The following is a 16,138-nucleotide window of genomic DNA, read 5'->3' on the forward strand; positions in this document are numbered from 1 at the left end:
ATTAAGTGATGAAGATCGTGATAGTGAATGTCATTATAAAGAGAGATTTCCCGATATTTTACCAGAAGTGAATTTTTACTCATTTCTGATGTTAGGGGATTATGATTTGTACAATTATTAGTGTTACAAAATCTTAGAAAATCCTTTATTGATGTTTGGAATGTATCTAGTGGTCCAATTTAGCTTGGTCTTACTTTATATTATCTTATCAGATAATGGTTGCAATTTTAATTGACGAGTAGTATGTTAGCACTTGAAATGAAAGTTTGTTTACAACTCTGACATAAGTTTTAAAAAGATATTCTTATGAAGTAAAATATTTTAAATTGCTCCGCAATAGAAGGAAACTTACAATAGCAAAAATTATAAAAAGAATTCTCTACAGTATATGGTTAGGTATCTACATAAGTTTTTTTTTTTCTAATATTATGGATACTAAAGAAATAGAGATTGCAGGCGTTTATAAACTTTTTTTCTAGTTAGACCTACCTATTAATAAGCAATGACCGAAATTGACCATATATTTATTTCAGATGGAAATTAGCAGTGATCTTGCAAACTTAACAGATGACCAACGTAGAACTTTAAAGCTGACTTTGCCAAAATCTGCCACATACCCATACGCTTTAAGTTTTACTTCTCCTGATTATGGGATGAGTGGAACGCCCCCTCATGATCCAGATTACCCTCAGTTTAAGAACGAATATCCTTCAAATGTTAGGTAAGAATAATTTTGAAATGTTTATGTCATTTACTGTCTCAACACAAATTGGATTCTGTATATACCTTTATATATACATAATTGTTTTAGGAATGATATTACCTTACACAGTATAACAAATTCAGTTCCACCACCACTTATAAATTCATATATAGCTCATGACTGATTTGTGTCTCATTGGAAAAAACATAGCCCTTATTTATTTAAAAAAGTAATTTGGCTATGAGAAAGCAAGTGTTCTTTGCTTTATATGAATACTGTATACTAATGGTTAGAAGTACATTAATAATGTTTATGGTTTTTGTTGTTGAAGGCTATGCAAGGAAATAAGCATTTTGTAAGGAACAGGGAATTCTGGTTCTTGATTGATGTAATATCGATAACGCTTTCTAAAGCCCTTATTTTCACCATTTGGCTCTTTATCACGCAACAGTTAATTGCTGTCCGTTATCATCATCATCATCAATGTGTGATGTCAGATTTTTCTATTTTGGGCCTAGATAGGAAATGCTCTCTCTCCATACTGGAATTCCCATTTGTTGTAGGTCTTTATCTGTGTCTTTTCACCATAATTTTCCAGGCTCTTTCTATGTACATTTTATTTTAATTATCTACGGATCTCTTCGCCTTACTTGTCGAACTTTTTTTCCTTACTTGTCCAAACTGTTGGCTACTGTATAGATTAATTCACATATATTGTCAGATACAAATGCATGCACAATAGTCACGCTGTCTGCTTTCCATGCATGTTTGACAGTACTCTTCTTGTTTCTCTAGGCATGAGCTGTCCCCCTTGCAGAGCTCCCTTCTATATACCTTTTTGCTGTATGAAATAAAACAACATATAACTGGATTTTATTTCCCCTTTCTTGCAGTCATTTGTCTTTTCCTACAAGACGTCATCTCGCATCACCACAGTGCATTGACTAAACTATCTAACATTTTAAGGGAACACCAGAATCCAGCATTTGAATCGAGCCGCCATTACTCCTTGATTACCTGTGAATCTTACAGTGTTTGTACTTTGTGCACTGTTTGTGCAGTGCCTTTGCACTGTGGTGGTAGTGCTTTGATTCTAGTGAGAGGGATTTCTCTTTTATTCCTCTCCAGTCACACATGAGACCTCCATTAACCCCACCAGCTCTGGAGCCCAAAGGGGCATGCTTCCTCTCTCAACACTGGACACACACTGGCGGTAATGGCGCAGCTCAGTACTCAACGGTCAGTTGTCAAACGACTGCCTATAGACCATGGAGGCTTCCCATACCCTTTACCTGTCAATGCTTCCCACACAGTTGATTTACAGTAACTATAATAAAAGCTGTAGAATTTTCCCTCATGTATTCTCCTCTTTTAAACTTAAGGTGATGATCCATAATGGCTTATGCTTCATATGAGGACGATGCTGTGACTTATGCAACTCAAACAGGATACTGATGACTAATGACTGCCAGTTGCCTTTAACCACTCACCAACATAACTGTTGAAACCCGTCACATTTTACAGCGTTAGAAGCCCCCTTTGCTCTCACCACACCTGACTAGATTGTCTTCCACAACTGCTGTTGGAAGAGTTAAGGCTCCCAATTGGTACCTGTAGGAGTCTTGAGAGGCTGAGTTAGCTGCATATCGTAAAGAGGAGGATCAACGTCGTCATGAAGTAGAACTTCGCTGCCTAGAGGACAATTTAAGAAGAGAGGAAGAAACCCAGTGTTTCACTGTCCTGTTGCAGCTAATCGTGGTCAACCGTAACCACTAGCAAGCAACACCAGAAGATTAGCTACAACTTCCCACACAATCCCAATGTCGTTGCTCATTCGGCCACCACCCCCACAAAAGGTCATCGTTCAGAACCCAATGCCACATATCAGGTGTTTAGGAAATGTTGTATATGCTGGAATGACTACAGTGTGATATTGGATCTATGGATATTGCTTACCAGGAAACACTTAATACAACTTTGCATTTGCTTCAGTCAGGAGACCCAAAGGGTACTCAAACACACACTGAACATACCACCAGACATAAATCGGAGTGTAGATGAAGTCTTGAGTGTTCTCTATGAACAGATCAAGAACCTGTGGAATGAAGCTCTGTGAGGCAGGGACCTGCTTTCCTACAAGCAGAGGGAAGCGGAAAACTTCAGCGATTTCTACGTATGACTGAAGCATGTAGCAAGGGAAATTTATGTCTGTCCTGATCATCATCATTGGTGTCAGGGATGAGGAGCTTATACAGAAACTCTTACCTTAAATGCTTCATTCTCTTTGGCCACCATGATCAAGGAATGTTATTCCTACAAGGCCACACAGACAGCCACCACCACTGTAAGTGCCCCCTCTGTCTAAATTGTTAGACATCTCTATCTACAATAAAATCAAAGAACATGGCAGCAAGTGTGATACCTGGCACCCAACTCTTAAAGGGGACACTTTAATCCTGTCCTTCGCAGAGAAGCATGGCTCTGCAGAAAAGTGTTGAGCCACTAATAGTGCATGTGGAAATTGTGCCTGCATGGGATACTGACATAGTTCCAGAAAGTGCCGGCCAACAAGTCCACACTGTGGATAAGTGGGCCACCATGACAGGTGCTGCCAACAGCAGATGAGTACCAAGGAGTGCAACCAACAACAGATGAGCACCAAGCAGTGCAACCCACCCAGTACCACACCCCTTCTAGCAAGCCATCCAACTTTCACAAGGTCAAGACCCTTTCCACAACAATTTGCTTCTCACCTCCCAGGATGGGACATCCATGATTATAATGCTGCATGACATAGGAGCTGATGTATTGGTGATGGGTCCCTAGGACTTGGAACTTCTTCAAATACCCAGGAATAAGCAACCAACTCTTACCCTAAAGTACCACATCCACTTACTCAATATAGATGAAAAATTACACCGGCTTCAGGTAACTTTATGGCCACCGTGTCCTTGACCAAGTGCTCCTGTCTTGCCACTAGTCAAGTCCACTCCTCACTGCAAAGAGTTAGCTATCATCCCACCAAGATTTCCACAGCCCATTCTACAGGTCACCCATGTTAACTGATGTAAGGAACTACACCTCGATGCCAACACAACTCCTGCTAAAGCCGTAGAATATTTCCTACAAACTTTCCAGGATGTGCTCGTGTCCTAGGCCCTCCCATGAAAATTCACTGTAAGGAGGATGCAGTCCCATTCACCATCCACATCCCAAAGGCACAGTGGACCTCACCAAGATGAACACAATTCTTCCCAACGAGCCCACCCTTTGCCCACTCTAATAACTCCTCTCTGTGCTGTCCGCTCAATGGCTAAATTCTGCACCACTGCAGATGCTTTACACGGCTACGGGCAGATGGCGTTAGTGGAGGAGAACCGTCACCTCACCACTTTTATTATGCCTCATGGACCCTTCCAGCATTGCCGGGGTCCTATGAGCTTTGCTGCCACCTGCGATACATTTTTATAATGGCGATCTAGCTCTCCAAGGCATGAAGAAGTGTGTCAACGTTGTTGATGACATTCTCATCTTTGACGATGACCTACTGACACATTACCACAGGATCTGTTAACCACTCACCCGGTGCCGCAAAAATGGCATCACTCAGTAGATAAAAGTTCAATGGTAGATATCCAAGTGAATTTTTTTGGCTTCACCCATTCTGAAGAAGGAATCGCTGCTGATCCAGGACGAGTTGCGACTTGCAACCGCCATGAGGTTAATAAACCAACTGGCAGAGTTTTCCCTAAATATTGCCATGACCACATAGCCCTTTTGTCCACTCGTTAGTCCCAAGCTCTCTTATTTGAACTCCAGATCACAAGCAGGGTTTCAAACACACTTGAGTCCACCCATTCTTTTGTCTTTTGACCTAATCTTGCCTACTATATACAAACACATGCTAATGAGTCATGCTGTCTGTACTCCGTGCATGTGCACCAGTACTCTTCTCACTTCTCTTGGCACAAGCTGGTTCCCCTTGCAGAGCACTCCTGTATATACAGTACACTATACATTGTTGCTGTATGGAATAAAGGCACCTATGATTTGGGATTTTATTTCCCCATCCCTGCAATCATGTGTCCTCTACAAAACATCATCTCATATCATCGCAAACTATCATAATCTTCAAGAAATGTTTTGCCCTTTTAATTCCTATCTATCTATTTACCATGGCACTTCTCCTAATTTGGAGGTACCAGACATGAAAAAGGAGATTTTTCATCATTGTTCCTCTATGCCTGACGAGGGACTCAGCCGAGTTTGGTTGGTACTCCTAGGGTGCCACAGCCCACCATCCCCCGTTTTCCACCACAAATGAAGCTTAATATATTGACTCCCTTACGGCTGCTACCTCAGCGGTCACTAAGGTGACATGCGGTGGCAGCAGGGCCTATCGGAACTGTGTCACACTTTCTCGCCATTCATTCCTATTCCTAGCATGCTCTTTTGCCTCTCACATCTATCCTCATGTCCTCATGTCACTTAGGGCTTTCTTCACTCCATCCAACCAATCAAACCTTCGCCTTCCTTTTGCATTTCTCCCATCAACTCTTGCAGACGACCATTTTCAATTCTCTATACTTGTTCAAACTACCGTAACATTCATATCCACTCTAGTTGTTAATTCATTTCCTACACCCATTTTCACCCTCACTACTTCATTTCTAACCCTAGCCAGTCGAGATACACCAGCCATACAGACACTTCATCGTGAACACATTCAGTTTGTGTCTCCGTCACTTTCATTCCCCACAACTCTGATCCATACATCAAAGTTGGTACGATCTTTTTCTCATACAGAACTCTTTACATTCATCCCTAACCCTTTATTCTTTAACACTCCCTTCATGCACCCAAAACTTTACATCCTTCATTCACTCCCTGACGTACATCTGCATCCACTCCACCATTCGAGCAACAACAGACCCCAAGTACTTAAACTGATCTACTTTCTCAAGTAACTCTCCATTCAACATGAAATTCAGTCTAGCACCGCCCTCCCTTCTCGTGCATCTCATAACCGTACTCTTGCCCACATTGATTCGCAGCTTCCTTCTCTCCCACACCTTTACAAACTGTCACCGATTGACACAGCATCATCTGCAAATAACAACTGATTCACCACCCACTCATGATCACTCTCATCTATCAGCTTCAATCTTCGACCAAGCACTCGAGCATTCACCTCCCTCACTATTCCATCAACAAACAAATTGAACAACCATGGCAACATCACCCATCCCGGTCTCAGCCCCACTTTCATTGGAATCCACTCTCTCACTTCATTCCCTATCCTAACACACACTTTACTGCCTATGTATAAACTCCTCACTGGTTGCAACAACCTTCCACTAATTCCATATAACCTCATCACAATCCACATTGCTTCCCTATCGACTCAGTTATAAGCTTTATCCGCTTCCATAAATGCAACATGTACCTCCTTAACTTTTGTTAAGTATTTCTCGCATATCTGCCTAACTATAAAAATCTGATCCATATATCCTCTATCTCTGTGATAAAACCACCCTGCACTTCTTTCACTGTCTCTTCATTCCTTGATCCACCCTTCCTTACTCTTCAGTTCCTTCTAATTTCACCTTCACAATTACTTGTTTAGCTTCTCTGAAACAAATATTCTACCTACTCTAAGATGTCCATTTGCACAGAGGACCCTCCTGCTTTCACTCTCCAGTATAAACTACTCAAATCCAGTTTTAGAATTGATAATCCCTTACATCATTTACATTTGACACCCTTGGGCAGTCTCTGTGACATGATTTTACATTCAGGATAGTATTGCAACCAGATTTTATCTACAGAAGGTTCTAAACTTGCAAACATTCAACTTGTAAACTGTTCCGTAAATACTTTCATTTTCGTCTTCACACATCTTAAAATTTCTCAGTTTTCTTTTACATGCCTATTCTGGGTAACCATTTGTAATAAGGAATGTTTTGTGGGCAATGCTCATGCAACACTCAAAGGACAAAGTACACAATGCATCATCTATCATGCAACCAGTCACTTCGGTTTTACGATTCCTTTGCTTTAATTCATTACTAATTTTTAAGACAACCTTATGAGTATCATTTGTTGGAGGAGAATACAAGGAAGAATTTCCTCAAATCACATCATTGGTAGTTTTCTATCTTGCTTCATGCTCGCTATATTTTTCATGTGTTCAGTATGTTATATCATTGTTTCTTATTTACTATTCAAGCAAAACTTTCCTGCCAAAGTTGCCAGCACCTCACTCAGTCTTGATGAATTTCATTCTGCTAATGAGGTTTAGAGAAATAGGGCTTGTATGAAAAGTGAAAATTATAATCTCTTGAGAAGACACTGTCTTGAACTACTTTACTGCTAACTGTTTTTTAACAACCTTACTACCAATTATTATAATCTCCTAAGAAGGTTAACTGATCATGAACAACCACTCTTTCAATAATTAGTGATTGGATTAATTATTCTTTCAAGGAATTATCCTATCAACAAATTTTCACGCAATAAAGTTATTTGGTCAATTGCCTAGTTATGGAAATCATCACACCACAGGTTAGCCCATACCAGATATAATAGAGACTCAAGTCTGATCTTTACTCATTCTTGAGATGCCCAGCCTCAGCTACAAAGAAGTGGCTGGTTACAGTAAGTCATCAGTTCTCATGGAGAAACTTAGTCCCGTTCAACGTTCAGTATTTGGTCCGTCCATTTTCAAATAGGGAGTATTATCAATGACAAATGGTTTGTTAGTTCCTGTATAGTATCAGAGGAAGTGATGGTGCACATTCTCTTGTGGAGAGAGAGTCCTGCAGTCCTTTGAAGTGGGTCACTTTGTTCAAAGAGAGGCCCAAGATCCTATTGTACAGCTACCCATTCAGTCAAGGCTAAATGTCTTAATACTAGTTCCTGTTGTTAGGCCTTCAACCAATGGACCTCTCATTGGTGTATCAATATATGAGCCTCATAGCACCAAGGTGTATCTCAAGAATCAGAAACCATCACTCAGAGGAAGTGTGCTAAGTGACTGGAGATTTCATAATGGTCAGAAAATCTCAGTTTTGATCAATTTAAGATTCAGTCTGGTAGCCCACAACTTGGAAGCAGACCTATGTATGATGAACCATGTACTTCTCATGAAATGGTCCCTCAACATACTTATGCAAAGCTCTTTGGAAAACATTGAGAACTTTAATTGTAAATCTCGTTGTGATATCAACAAACCACAAATTGACTGCCTACAGTCAGCTCTTAACATTTTTGTTGGTTAGATAACCGATGTTAGTGAATGTTGAAAATCTGTGTAGATGTAGTATTCTTCTTAATATCAGTTATAGATCCCTTATATCCTTATACAGTCTAACAAAACAAAATGATTGTGTATCTTAATATTGACAGCAAAGTTATAGAAAAAATAATATTTATAATTATATATCACTAAGTAAATTACGTTATTCAAGATTATAAAACAGCAATACACAACAATATCATACAATAGTTTGAAAATTAACATATCACAGTATCAGTCAATACTCTCCCCTGTTACAGTATACAGTATAACTGAATTCTGTCATGTGTTTGCTCTTATATAACGGTGGATATTATTACCTTTACATCTTTTCCACCAAGGCCCAGTTCTGTATTGGTGTTATAAGAAATTGATTGCTTGAAGAGTACTCTTTAGAGGAGAGCTAGGCCGAGGTAAATGATACTGTTACAGAAGTGAATTTTCAAACCCTTGTGTAATGATAGCCTTCATTTCCTATCAGCTATGCAACAATCACTCTTATAAACTGTAATTGTGAATGCTGTTTTGTGTTCACGGTTAGATATCTGTGAATTTCACAAATACCCAAAAATATTACCTAATGGAATCTGTGTGGCCCCCTGCAAAAGTTGAGCCAGCAACTGTTAAGGGTAAGCTGTATTGTTCTCCTTAACCAGATTTAACCTCCAGGGCCACAGACGCAATGCTTTAAAGATTGAATAACTTCAAACTCTATTCCTTTACACACTCCAGCTTGATCTGATGAACTGAGAAAAAGATTGGGTTGCAGGCAAATCGTTTGAGTCTCATCATCTCTTGTTGGCCACAAAAAAAAGGTGTTTCTGCGCTTGACCCACCTTGTTGTGTATCCATGTAGGGAAATAGGGCCTTCAGTGCACTGTAGGTATTCTTGAAGGGTCTTTTTAATGTCTCTTTAGATCCTAGTTGCATTCACGTTGTAGCCTTCTACTTTACCTCTGTTCCACCTTCCCTCTACAATATTTTGCCAGCCAACTTCTTAACTTTTACTTTACAGTACAACTGTGCAGGATTCTCTCAAGTTGCACTATGGCACTGAATGATCTCCCTGGCCTAAGCATTGGGCATTATGGCTCAAAATTGTAAATCCAATACAATATTAGTTGTGAACACCATCGAGATCACTGCTGGCTTGGAAAAGACTACTCAAATAATCCCCTGCATAACAGTTTCTCAACAGGCTAGACTTTCTCAATTTTCACTTGTAGAGGCTATCAGCATTTCCTTGGAGAAAGAGGCTTTTCAGAGCAAGCAGCCTCAGCTATTGCCACACCCAGGAATTCCACAACTCTACCAATGAAGAGGCATAGTTTTCCTCTTCGGTGACGAGAGACTGGTACTCAAAACCTCTATTTCAGTGTTTGCAAACTTCTGCAGAATCTTGGGACAAAGTTGAGGCTGGTCCCTCTCCGGCATTAAAGGTTACAGGTTTGCTCATGCTCGAGTATTGTTAAGCAGAGGTGTGGACTTAAGAAATTATATAAAATTTGGACTTTGAAGCATTTCAGTTACTCTTGTTAGAAACCAATGGTAAAACTTCCTTTCTGTGACTTCATCAAGCAGCTTTAAGTTGCCTATCAATTAATCTTCTATATCAATGGTCGCGGAACAGGGGTACATTATCTTAATTGGGGTAAATTAGAAAATTTTCTGGGGGTAATGGATGTGCTAAGTAAGGGAAACGAATATGAAAGTTGGAGAACAAAATAATGCATCGAAAACTCTAGGATCTTTAAAACTACAGAATAGATGAATAGTATTGACATTGTTTGATATAAGATGTTTGCACTTCATCTATATTTCATTATATTAGTCTATAACCTTAAGAATGAACTTGAAATGTTTCTGACTTCAAAAACACACCCATTCCATAGAAGCTCAGAAAATCAACCTTGCTTGATCTTCTTGTATACTTCGCTGGCATCTTTTGACATGTAAATACGCTAAACAATGTTACTATGTTACCATGGAAATAAATTTCAGTATTTGTATCAAAGCTTCAGTATTGAAACCAGAAAGAGTTTTTTTGAACTGACATGGAGTTGGTCATAAGACACCATGAACAAATTTACAGTTGGAATACTGTCTGTGACTACTTTCCAGTGATATATTCCGATATAGTCAGCTGGGTTGTAAATCCCTTCAAATGTGAACTGATTGATTTGTCTGAAGAGCCTAAAGGAATATCAGAAGAGCTTATTAAGCGTCGTTCCAACAGTGGAAGTAGTTTGGAATTTGAAACCAAGGGTGACCTCTCAAGTTTTTGGAGGCCAAAAGCTGCAAAGACTTATAATGTTGCATATTTAGAAGCAACTAAAATTTTCTACTTTTTGCAACAACATTGTAAACAAGGTTCATTGTAAATCTAAAAACAAAATACAGAAACCAGTTGGATCCTGAAGACAGCATCCCAGTACTAGTGACATAAAAAAATCCCTGGCATTGAAATTGTTACATCAAAGATGAAACTGTGTAACTTTTGTTTAAGCCTGCGGTAGCTGATATACAGTACATAAAATATTCGATTTTTCAAAAAATTTTTCATAAGCTTTAATTTTGTGCTATTATTATGCCAGGAAAGGTAAATATTTTTTTCCACATAAAAGGGGAAACAATATAATTATTTTGTTTTTTATGTATTTTGAATACTTGATAGTCAATATTTTTTCTTGTACGACTTTTATTTGTTTATAAATATGAAAATTTTTTACGCTTTTTTCTTGCATACTATGCCCATGCAAAGACGACGGACTTTACTTCATAATGATAGATGAAAGAAACAATTGAACATTATCCCATTATAAAGGTTTTGTGTGTTTATCATTCATGAATTCTATAAGGAAATAGGTTTGTCCTCCAAAGTAAACCTACTTTAAAGTTAGGGGTAAATTGAATTTACTACAAATTCTTCTGGAGTAACACCCAAAAAATGTTACTTGACCCCTTTTCTATATACTGTAATAAATTAACAAGCAAGACAGCATTTTAGCTAGCTTTAGCCTCCTCGAAAGGTTATTAAATGGATTTCATGTCCTGCGTCATGGTTCACACACTGTGCTGGTCGTTAGGACTGTCTTTGTCCTGCACTTCATAACTAGAATCCATTTGAAATCCCGGCCTTGCAAATTTTGGAAAAATGTGACTTGCTACTTTACCCAGTTAAGTCTTGAGAGCATAACTCCACAAGGTAAATTGGCTTCTTGCAACAGGCTGTTCATAAACATGGGTCAGAAGAGAGCCAATGTCTCCAGAGGAACTTTATCCTTCGGGCTGAAGCAAGTCATTACAAGGAACCCCATGAGATCCAGTCAATCTCCCCCTCTCTGATATTCAAACAAACATGGAGGCAATGGTCCACTTTTCTCCAGTTCTACCTTAGAGATCTGACTTGTAGATATGTAACTAGGCATCTCTCTGGGCACAGTGGCTACTAAACATCACTGCATTTATCCCGGTCTTCAGTCTCAAACAGTGTTGTGACGTGCATTTGCATTTGAATGTGCTGTCTTTTGAGAATATATTTTTAACACCATATATGGTTCTTCCTTATCTGTGTATTGGCCAGTAACAGGCCCACTTATCCATGGCCAATCAAAAAGTTATCGTAGTTAAAAACTGTGGTAATTGACTGGTCCTCGGGGTCAACTGCAGTGAAGAATTTGATAAGGTTGCTAAAAGGGAAAATAAATTATTCAAAAAGACAAAAGTTACTCCTTTTCCTCTCATCGTCATCATCATCTCCTACGCCTATTGACACAAATGGCCCCGGTTAGATTTTGCCAGTCATCTTTATCTTGAGCTTTTAAATCAATACTTTACCATTCCTTATCTCCTACATAAGTCTTCGTAGTCCTCAGCCATGTTGGCCTGGGTCTTCCAACTCTTCTAGTGCCTCGTGGAGCCCAGACATTTCCTTTAACAGTCAAAAATTATTCCCCTCCCTCACCCCTCCCCATGAGGAGAAATGTTTCAGGATTTAAGGAGAGGGTAAATTATCCTCTTGAATATTTAATTAAAAGGAAGGTCAGCCATATTTAATGTTACCAGTTTATCTTGTATAAATTCTAACTTCCTTATTTCTCAACCTAAACTGAATTTTATTTTGTGTGTGTGTGTGTGTGTGTGTGTAAAAAAATTAGCTGAGGGTAGACATTTGAAATGAAAAAGCATGGTATTTGTTACTTTTAATATGCTCAGAAAATTGATAAGAAATTAAGTACAAAAATAATAGTAAATAACATGTAAATAATTTTTTTTTATACATATAAGATTTTTTGTCTACTAAAACCAGTGGGCAGCCTTATAGAAAAAATCTATATGAATAGTATAAACTACATATTTGATTGCCACATTTTAAGGGGTAGCACCCATGAACTCTGGCTTGGAATTTTGGAAATTCTGAGTGCTATATTGTATATTTACCTACGAGATACAGTAGTCTATATTTCATGTTTCAAATATTTTTTTCAATTAATACAATTTGTTTCTATTGATAAAAAGCTCTTTTTATATAATTACACAAGCGCTTTATGCAAGCACGTCCGATCCCGTACACAATCATATTTAGACCTGGGGACCTATTTATTTACCTTTTCTCAAAAATGCTAGGAAAGCTATTTTTTTTTTTTTTGTATTCTATATTGCGATTATTATTATTATTATTATTATTATTATTATTATTATTATTATTATTATTATTATTATTAGCTAAGCTACAACCCTAGTTGGAAAAGCAGGATGCTACAAGATCAAGGGCTCCAATAGGGAAAAACAGTCCAATGAGGAAAGTAAATAAACTTTATGAGAAGTAGTGAACAATTAAAATTAAATGTTTTAACATAATATTAAAACAGGTCTTTCATATAAAAACTATGAAAAGAGACTTATGCCAGCCTGTTCAACATAAAAAATATTTTCTGCAAATTTTAACTTTTGAAGTTCAAGCAATTCAACTAACGGATTAGGAAGATCATTCCACAACTTGGTCACCGCTGGAATAAAACTTCTAGAATACTGTGTAGTATTGAGCCATATGATGGAGAAGGCAAGGCCATTAGAATTAATGCATACCTAGTATTATAAACAAGATGGAACTGTTCAAAAAGATTTGAATGTAACGGATGGTCAGAATTATGAAAAATTTTATGCAACTTGCATAATGAACTAATTGAACGACGGTGCCAAAGATAATATCTAGATCAGGAATAAGAAAGTTGATAGACCTTAGGTGCTTGTAGAACAAAAGATGAGAAGCAGCAGCTTAAGACCAAACAGGAGAATAATAGGCCTACTTGAAACGACGTAGAATGAAAGAATTATAACACTTTCAGAATAGGTTGATCAAAAATCTCCCAAGACTTCATGCCCCATAATTTACACCATGCACTAATTTTATCTAGATATCTATTAAGGGATTCAGTAATTCCAGGTTTACATTCAGGAGATGGAATTAATGAAAAAAAGAGTAGCATCATCTGCATATGCAATGAACTTGTTTTCTAAGCCAAACCACATGTCTTGTATATAGTATGAAAAGTAATGGGCTAAGAACACTACCCTGAGGAACACCAGATATCACATTCCTATACTCACTATGGTGCCCAATTTTTACTTAAAAGCCTCGAGATTGCCCTCAGGGCACGTATCCTTCCGCCTAGGCCTACCATCACAGAAAACGGAAGTAGGGTAAACTACACAAAACTCTGGTCGGTTGAGAGGAGGTTCCAGGTAACTCCTAAGAAAGTAGTTCTCGGTAAGTATGTTAGGAAAAATACAATTGTTCCGTAACCGAAATACAAACCACGCTATTTACATTGGGTTTACCTTTTAGCGTAGCTGAAATGGCGAGCTCTTAGAATTTAACGAGGGTGTATTACCCCCGCGCTAGTTAGCGGGGGGGGTAGGGGAGTGGTAGCTAGCTACCCCTCCCCCCCTCACACACCGATGAATAGCCTCACTTTCACTTTTGGGTCGGACATGGACAGACGTCTCTGTCTTTGTCCTCGCTTGGCAGCCATTGTTTGTTTTGTCTTTACTTAATCACTTACTTTTCTTTTACTCAATATATATGTAAACATTTTCCCATGTTTATGTATATATTTGAGTATAGAAATCAGTAAGTTTCCTTTTCAGAGTTTGTGCTTGTGTGTGTAGTGTACGATATCTCCGTGGAGCCTCGGCAGTTAGGCCACCATGGTGTAATTTCATGGGTTGCGATCGAGTTTGACTTCGGTCTTTCTCTCTCTCTCTCTTGAGGTCGTTCACCCTTTTACTACGTTACTACGCCTTTTGTAGCTTCCTTCCCGTGTGGGGGGTTGCTACGTCGTACGTTTTGTCTCAATTAGTTTATGAATCTAATTGTATTTATTGATTTTTCAGCTTTGTAGAACGATTCCTTTCGGGGTTTTCGTTCTTTCTTTAGTGTTCATTCATTTTTTAATTACATAATTACATAGTTACATAATTATAATTGTTATAATTCTGTGTTGGTTACAGCTCTCCTTCCGTGAGTGTAAGTGGTTGTGAGGGCACGTGCCTGTTGTATAATTCTTGTGTTCTTTTCCCTCGGGATTCCTCTTCGGAGCCTTCCCGGGGGAATGAATGTGTACTAATGATTTTTGTTTTATTTTTTTACAGTTATCGATCTAGTTTGTTTCTGTAATGTGACAACGGTGTGAGCTGTCTTGTTGAGGCTGGGGGATTTGGCTGTTGCTGCCTCCCCTATGGATGTTCGTCAGGGGCGTGTCTCCTTCTTCTGGAAGTACTCCCGTGACGATTGACAGCTCTCCAGTTCATTTTAGAACTCTCAGGAGGCTCGCCTCCTTGGGTGGGTAACTTTCCTTCCGAGGGAAGTTTTTCCTGTCCAGGCTTGAGTTTTTCCCTTTTTGGGGGGTTCTTCTCTTGCCTTTTTTTCGTGCGACTATGCTCTTGGTGCTGAGCGGTCGCACCTGCAGTTTCGCTCAAGAGGCTGGGCAACTGCAGGAGACCCTCTTCGGAGGATTGCTCCTTTTAGGTCACTGGCTGACCAGTCTCTTCTACGAAGTGTTTCTCTTTTGTTCGCGAGAGACTACACTCATAGAGACTCCTCTTCGGAGGATTCTTCTGCTGTTGTTGCTGTTGGCCTCCTTCGCCGTAAGGCTCACCGTCCGCCTCGTCGTAAGGGCCTCCCATCTCCCTATAAGGGTGCTAAGAGGCGCCTTTTTGAATCTCCGTATGCAGCTTACAACTCCTTCTTCTTGATCTTCCTCCCCTGGTGCAGATGGACTGCAGTCTGACCTCGTCTTCCGACGGGCAACGGTCTTCCCGACGGACAACGGTCTTCCGACGGACATCAGTCTCCCGACGGACAGACAACGGTCTTCCGACGGACATCAGTCTCCCGACGGACAGACAACGGTCTTCCGACGGACATCAGTCTCCCGACGGACAACGATCCCTTCGGGGCAAAGGGTTGCCTCCCACGGGGGTTCTTCCCTTGCGTGTCAGGGTTCCCCTGCGCACCCTTCTGCTGTGTTCTCTCCTGCTCAGTGTTAGCGCACAGGCGCTCTCCTGCTCAGTGTTAGCGCACAGGCGCTCTCCTGCTCAGTGTTAGCGCACAGGCGCTCTCCTGCTCATCAGCGCTTTCCTGATCGCTAGCGCTCTCCTGTTCGCTAGCGCTCTCCTGTTCGCCAGCGCGCTCCTGTTCGTCAGCGCTCTCATGATGATCATCTCTGCTGTTCCTGTTGGTTCCTGCTACGCGCCCTGTGCGCCCACGTTCGCCCTCGCGATCTAGAACTTCGGTTCAGGTCTTGGACAAGGACTCTTCTTCTACGCACAGGCTTCCACGCGTTGCCTTCTGCTCGCCAGCGACCATAGACGCGTCAACGTTCACCTGCTCGTCAGCGATCTCCTACGCGTTAACGATCGCCATCGATCTGCCACGCGTGTCAGTTCCCCTGGACACCATCAGTAGCGATCTAGCGCTCGCCTGCTGTGGACCACGATCTCTGGTAGCTGAGTCTTGCCGTAGATCTTCCTCCTGCTCGCCAGCGCTCACCCTTACTTCTGTCCTTCTGTGCGCCAGCTTTCTTCGATCACCAGCGCACATCTGCGCGCCCTTTTCTGCCACACACCAATGGGCG

The 16,138-nt window shown here is 40.1% G+C and overlaps 1 protein-coding gene across 1 annotated transcript in view; it reads left to right on the forward strand.

Moving 5' to 3' along the window:
• The window catches only part of LOC137618087 (histone lysine demethylase PHF8-like), a 210,306-nt gene that overhangs the window by 133,289 nt on the left and 60,879 nt on the right, over positions 1 to 16,138 (forward strand). Inside the window, 1 exon segment of the mRNA XM_068348062.1 lies at positions 534 to 721. Coding sequence (XP_068204163.1) covers positions 534 to 721 — 188 coding nt within the window.

The sequence above is a fragment of the Palaemon carinicauda genome, chromosome 24 (assembly GCF_036898095.1).
Source record: "Palaemon carinicauda isolate YSFRI2023 chromosome 24, ASM3689809v2, whole genome shotgun sequence".
Taxonomy (NCBI): domain Eukaryota; kingdom Metazoa; phylum Arthropoda; class Malacostraca; order Decapoda; family Palaemonidae; genus Palaemon; species Palaemon carinicauda.